Source organism: Salmo salar, chromosome 13 (assembly GCF_965601325.2).
Source record: "Salmo salar chromosome 13, fSalSal1, whole genome shotgun sequence".
Classification (NCBI taxonomy): Eukaryota; Metazoa; Chordata; class Actinopteri; order Salmoniformes; family Salmonidae; genus Salmo; species Salmo salar.
In genome coordinates this window covers 71,364,159-71,371,437 of record NC_138303.1, presented here as the reverse complement: position 1 = coordinate 71,371,437, position 7,279 = coordinate 71,364,159, and the positions used below count along the sequence as shown (strand labels likewise).

General features: G+C 43.7%; 1 protein-coding gene across 2 annotated transcripts in view; it reads right to left on the bottom strand.

Annotated features, from left to right (window-relative positions):
• Positions 1–635: 635 nt before the first annotated feature.
• Positions 636–7,279, bottom strand: part of LOC106567651 (roundabout homolog 4) — a 30,113-nt gene continuing 23,469 nt past the window's right edge. For both annotated transcript variants that reach the window (XM_014137188.3, XM_014137189.3), the window contains exons 14-19: positions 6,483–6,818; positions 6,274–6,375; positions 5,822–5,963; positions 4,961–5,197; positions 4,287–4,642; positions 636–1,944 (exon numbers count right to left, since the gene is read on the bottom strand). In XM_014137188.3, the coding sequence (XP_013992663.2) occupies positions 1,658–1,944; positions 4,287–4,642; positions 4,961–5,197; positions 5,822–5,963; positions 6,274–6,375; positions 6,483–6,818 (1,460 nt within the window). In that variant the 3' untranslated portion in view covers positions 636–1,657. The remainder of the gene's footprint in view (positions 1,945–4,286; positions 4,643–4,960; positions 5,198–5,821; positions 5,964–6,273; positions 6,376–6,482; positions 6,819–7,279) is intronic.

Genomic DNA, 7,279 nt, shown 5'->3' with positions numbered 1-7,279 from the left:
GGAGTAACCTCTGGCCAAGGAAGCCATTGGCCAAACTAACATTTACAGACACATATCCGCGCACGCACGCACGCACGCACGCACACGCACACACACACACACGCACACACACACACACACACACACACACACACACACACACACACACACACACACAGTTGACCAAATATGAGGAGAGGCAATACAATGATCCGAGACCAGAGTGGGCAAAATGCTTGACACATCAAGAGATTGTTTTCCTTTTGTTTGATTTTTGATGATTATATAAGACTAACATCCTCTACAAGTACATTCATTGTTGAAAGTGCCACACATTTCATTAAAAAGGTTTAGTGTCACATTTGGATTGAACGGGATGTAATTGGAGTTAGATACCAGTTGGTTTTAAAAAAAAGGAGCAGGAGATCATCCTGAGCCACAGAATGAGATTAGTCGTCTCAAAGTCTCAATAATTTAGCTTGGTTGCCGGTCTGTTTTTGCTTTAGAAAAATGTTGGTCGTCTTACCAAACAAACGGGCAAGTTTGGCAAGGCAAGGATGAAACGCTCAGGAAAGATACTGTACCCAGGCTAATGTCCACTGCTACTTTAGAAAGACTTCCTAGAATAAGCATTCATAACTAAGAACTTACCAGACTGAGACTTATATGTTTTATTATCAATAAGGCCACAGTAGAAGATATTGGGTTACTGCACACACACATCTGAAGATTCAGCCCTTGATGTTAAGTTTCATGTTAAAAGGAAGAGAAATTAAAACAAACTCTGAAACAAAACATAACTACATCTTCCAAATTCTAGTCAAACGACAAATGGTTAGCGCTCATAAAAAAATTGTATAGAGACAAAAGCACATTTAATAATAATAAAAACGGAATAAAATGGTCTTGTGTGAACAAAGTATGGTAAAAAGAAAAGAAACAGAATGGGTTGGAAAGTCACAGTGTTCATGGGTCATTAAATTAAATCAGTCGTAGATATTTACATTCTATTGCAAATGAATGATCAGTAAATGGTCTGTACAAATTCGCTCCTGAAGTTTCCAATCTGCTGCAATTAATATGAAACCAGACTGAATGCTGCGGTCACCAGTGTGCGTTCAGTCTATTTTAACCAAGGCTAGTAGGATCATAGCGCTTGGAAGATTCTGGAAGACAAAAATAGTGCTGTAGTACAGTAACAGTGCCACTAAAAGCATAACACTCTCTAAATATTTGTTTTGGAACAACCTATGATATGACAGAATTTTGACTGAAACTTTTTTAGAGTTGTTTTGGCACTGCGGTTCATCTCTTGGAAAGCCCAGCCCAGGTCATATGAGAACACAAAACAGAGGACACACCATAGAAGATGTCCATTCTAGGAATTCTATTTTCATGGGAGACTGCCCTGAGGTATTGTGGGAAACCTAGTTCAGGTAACCAAGTGGTCTGGACGGGAGACGTTGAATGGTCATTTCAACCCCAATTACACTTCTACTGATGACTTGGAAAGCAGTCACAGAGAAACAAAGACCACTTAAAAAATCATGAATGAAACCCATATCGAAATGTTATCTTTTTTTTCACATGCTTTTCATACTTAACAAATCAAGAGTAAATTCATTTCATGTCTTGGCATTGAAATGGATTTGACCAAAAATCATCATCATCAAACGGATCATCGGTGTGGGGTCGTCCTCACCCCCCCTCGTCCTTCGCCCCTACTCCCTCCGGTGGCTCGGCGGTTGTCATAGTGAAGATCGTCACGGCAACGCCCCCAAGTGTTGCAAGCGGGGGTTGCTGCTGCCTGAGAGGGGTACTGGGCACGGTACTGTGCCTCCATCTCCTCCACCCAAGCTGTGCTCCAGTCCCAAACGGGCATGGGGTCCAGCTCCCCGAAACACTCTTCTTCCCCTCGAGCTGGAGGGAACAGGGCACTGAGGGGCGACGCCGGGGGAGAGAAGTCTGGAGAGGTGACAGTAGAACACAACTAGAGTTAACACACACGTCACACCATCGGACGTCATGATAGAGATACTATATATTACAAAATACATGAGATATGACACCATGATACAAAGAGAGATGATACGACAACTGACGTTATGATAAAAGAGATGTAACAGAAGGGACACATTTTTACAGTGCCAGATAGACTCTTTGTACCATATCAACAGTAAACAAAAAAACAGATGCCGATCACCCTGCCAACCTTTTCATTGGAATTGTCCCCTTGGCCAGTAATTAAAGAGGAAAATGACTTTTAAAGAGGAAAATGACATTGATGTAAATGGCACCCTATTCCCAACAACAGATTCAGCCGCGGGCCGAATTTTTCTTATGCGGATGGTCGGGGGGCCCGGAATATATTTACAAATAATTAGTAGACTGCATATTGAGCACAAGAAGCCCAGACAGATATAATATTTGACTAAAACAATTTCAAACCTTGCTTACATTTGTATATGATCATTTGTCTCTCTATTATGCATGGGAATTCTTGGGAACAGATTTACAAAATGAAAATAATTTTGGAGCTGATTTCCTGGTGTTTTTAGTCTTTTGTCAAAAGATATATATATATATATATATAAGAAAATTCTCAGAAAACCAAATAAAACCACCCGCAGGCGGCCAGTTGGGGAACCCTGACCTACATAGTGCACTACTTTTAACCAGAGCCGTATGTCCACTGGTCAGAAGTAGTGCACTATATAGGGCAGGGGTATCCAAATATTACCCTATGAGGTCCGGAGCCTGCTGGTTTTCTGTTCTACCTGACAATGAATTGCATCCCCCTGGACAATCCAATTCAGATTTTTTTTATCAGTAATTGGTCATTTGACCAATCAGATCAGCTCTGAAAAAGATCTGATGTGATTGGTCAAAAGAACAATAAATTGAAAAAATATCAGAATTGGGCTGCCTGTGTAAACACAGCCCTGGTGTTCCAGGTCTAAATGAGTCCCTGATTTAGAGGGTAAGAATAAACATATATGGCTGCGTTTACACAGGCAGACCAATTCCAATAATTTTCCCACTAATTGGTATTTTTCGGCGCTGATCTGATTGGTCAACAGACCAAATAGTGAAAAAAAATTATCAGACCAAATAAACAGACCAAATAAATCATAAGGAATAAGGTTTGAAGTGCGTGTTCTATATCTAGGAGATATAAGAAATCTCAGAAAATATATATTGTTTTAACATATTTTGGCACAAATCTACTTTCATATTTCCATTAATTGTTTAATCTGGTACCGGGTTACCGTCAGATGAGTCCCGGAACACTTGTGGGGGTCGTAGAGCAAAACGGAGAACACCATCATGTTTGTGAGAGTTTCCATAGTGGTGTCATAATAGTTTGTAGCCCAAACCTTTCGGCTGCTACAGACGTTTTCATGAGACCGATTCTTTTTTTTTTTTTTTTTAAGAACAATTGGGCAAATCGAGTAAAGTTGAATCGGACATCTGCACATTTGGAAAAAGGACAGAGTTATTGATTAAGTAACAGTCTGAGAATGCTGGCTCACTAGCCCCTTTAATTTGCTGAGAGGTCTTAAGTAATCACCCATTGCCATCCCCCAAATCCTGAGCTAACCCCCTGCCCAACACACACATGCACGGACACACACACACACACATTTAAACACACACACACACTTTCTCTTTACACTGTGTGTGTCTGTGAGATACTCTCTCAACTCAATCACATCTATCTGTCCCATAGGTCAGCTTCAGGGGCCACACAAGCACTGACAATTCCCACATGTAGCCCATCTATGCATCCTCGAATACAAGACCACTGCTTAAACCTAGGTAAGGCTACATCCCCAATGGATACAGAGCATGCCGATAAGCTACACAAATGAAAATTGGTGACACCTGATTGTGTGCTCAATTCCATTTCTCCACCATCTACTGGAATACACTGTAATTCCATTTATGAGTTGTAAAATGTTTGTTATTTGTTAAATTCAATGGACAACGTTAAATTAATGAATAATACCTAACCCTGATGTAGCCTGACACATCCATCCAGAAATCTTCATACACAAGTATATGATGACCAAACTATAGAGGCTAGTGGAATCAGATTGAATGTCTGATGTAAATCTGACTCCAAGGCACCATTTTAGGATTGTCTTGTAATAGTGCACCACCTAGTGCCAGTTGGTGGAAAGACATCTCAATCTCAAGGAAGAACATATATGAATAACCTGCCTAAGTATGATGATTGGCTACATTTGGGCAACCATATTAAAACATGCATTAACGTTTTAATAATGTTTATCCAGCAGCCTTGCCTGAGAAGGAGGCTTCACTCATGGACTCGGCGGCCACAGTGGCAAGCACGCGGGCAAAGTTGGCGTCGTTCATGAAGGAGCCATCCGACGAGCTGATGAAGCTGTTGCGGGTGCTGTTTGCCATGTTTCCCTCTGACACCGAGCCCCAGCCGTTCCACAGCGAACCCTCCCATTCGCTGCAGAGCGACGAGGGAGTGCTATGAAACCGGGCCCGTCGGGGGCCCATTGGCTCCTGTTCGTCAGTCATCCCGTCCTCCAGTTGGTCGGAGGGGAGGGGCCCATAGATATAGCCCAGGGTGGGAGTGGGGGAAAAGGTGCGAGACAGGGAGGAGGCGGGAGGATTCTCCAACGTGGCGCTGGAAACAGGAAGTGAGGTAAGGTAAGAGGTGAATAAAGTAAAAACAAGTAAAAACACCTGTAAAGCAATACTGTAGTAACATAACAGAATTATTCTTGTAATATCAAACATTTTACTGATAAAGAGACTAGCTACTGGCTTTGGAGAAAAGTCAGATTAAATATTACTGACAATATTTTTGGTTGTCTAAGTTTAAAAGCCCTTATCAATCGATGTAGTGGAATAGATAGCGTGAAAGCCCTTCAATCAATGACTCTGACAGTAAGCCTCTCGCCCTCCCTTAGTCGCCACCCCTAGGTTTCCATGGCAACCCTACCTGTGCTTCTCGGCCCTGGGACTGAGCTCCAGGTACTGGGTGACTTCCTGTGAGGTCATCGTTGCGTCCTGCTCCTCATCCAATGACATGCAGTAGGAGGCAGTGGACAGGCGGCTATAGGAGGGGCAGCCAGTGGTGTTGGTGTTAGTGTTGGTGGGGGGGCCGTGGTGACCAGACGCAGCACACACAGACTGAAGAGACCCGGCATCTACAGTCAGCTTAGTGGACCTGCTGGACCTAGGTGTGATGAATTAGGGTCAGATGGTAATTTCCAATAATTAAAAATAAATTCATGAGACATTGATAAGTGATATTCTTCAAGAATCAGGTATATCATTAAATAATTAACAAAATGGCTATGTCACAGAGTTGGCCTTTAAGCCAAAATATTAGCTTGATATTACAGCAGCTAATGTCCCTGACTGTGGATCTGTCTCAGTCTGTATGTTCCTCACGCTTAGTTGCGTAAATGTACTATAGTTACAAGATATTCCAATTTTGTTTCTAACAAAAGTGCTATTCCTTGCAAGAGAATAGTCATACTGTAACTAGAATTGAGCAGTTTCCTTTGTTTAAACTGTGGTTACGTGTCATTCATGGGCAAGTAAATTGGCATTTGATTGCTGGGTGTTGGTTGCCGTTCTCTGAGCCGTGTCGAGGCTCTGTCGTCGGGGCTAAGAGCAGGGAGGAAGTACAATCATTTTCTCCAGCAGTAGACAGGAAACCACTTCAGGCCATAGCGTTTTACTACGGGGCAAGGAAATGGAGGGAAGCAGAGCGCAGTGGCTCATTAGAGAGTGGGGAATGGGAGAAGTTATGGATAAATTGGTGTCAGGAAGTAGTCAACAGGAAGTTCCTCACCCTTCCTCTGAGGTGAGGCTGTGTGTGTCAGTGGTGTCGCCCATGGGCAGCGGGGGTGGCAGCATGTCCACCAGGTGCAGTGAGGCAGAGTAGTGCAGGAAGCGGGGCGACGCCAGGGGCTTGAAGCACTCCGAGCGCCCACCTGGAGGAAAAATACACACAGGCACCAAGGTTAGCACAACAAAAACAATACTGTCAAGGACAGGGGTTCTGACTGTACCATCCATTCCTGGGGGAACCCCCAGGGGTGCACATATCTGTTCTAGCCCAACACTGACACACCTGATTTAAGATAACTAATTATGAAGCCCTTGATAAGATCAATTAGGTGTGCTTGGGGTAGAACAAAAAGGTTAACACCCTGGGGGGCAGTGAATACACTGGTTAATTGTTCCTGAGCATTAAAATCCTTTAGGGTATGAGTGGTATAAGATGACTGTACAGTACAGTACCTGGTGGGAAGTGGCTGAGCCTCTGTTTGTCAGGCATTCCCCTCATAGCCAGCGCCTGGCTCCTCGACGACAGCAAGGGGGCGCTGTTCACCGCATGGAGATCTGGGAAAGGAGACAAAGTCTGTGACTCAAAAGTAACTACAGATCGACGTTCACCAATAGCAAGGACATAAAAAAAAATGCAAGGAAGACACCACATTGACAATCACCTTGCTTGTAATTATTTTCCCACGACTCCTTGAGCACGCCCATCTTGGGCTGCGAGGGCAAGGCCTGTTTCCATGGCAATGCCTGGCCAGCCTGGACAAGCGTGGTCTTGACAACTGTGGCAGGCTGGGAGATGCGCACCGTCGCTGCGCCGTCCTGTGAGGAGGAGGTGTGGCGGCAGTGGGGCCGCTTGGGGCATCGGGCAGGGCTGTTGAAGGTCTTGAGGCCATTACCCGTCAGGTCCACGTAGAACGTCCCGTAGACACCGCAGCTGTCGGGCACAATAGGGACAGCTGCGTCCAGAGAGCTGGGGTCCTTCTTGTCCGTGATGGGCAACGCTGGGAATAAGAAGAGAAACACTATTTGTTCCCCATGATGATGATAAATATTGTGCATCCACTTTTGTGAATTTGAAATGCTATGCATCCACTTGTGTGGCTGGAATTGTATTTTTAAGATGTCAAATAAATTATATCTATCGATCTAAGATTGGAGAAATTCTGAGGCAGAATGGATCAAGTATATTGTTTATGTAGCAGAGGTTCGTAGCTTCCATGATGAAAAGCAGAGTTAGTTGCATTATCAACTGGTCCAGGACCAGTCTTCGTTATCTAGCGCATACTGGTCACAGTAAGAAATGTGGTAGAAGGAACTTGTTTTTGTTTATTTTTTTACCTTTATTTACCTAGGCAAGTCAGTTATGAACAATGTCTTAATTACAATGACAGCCTACCAAAAGGCAAAAGGCCTCCAGCGGGGACAGGGGCTGGGTTTAAAAATAAAATAAAAATATAAGACA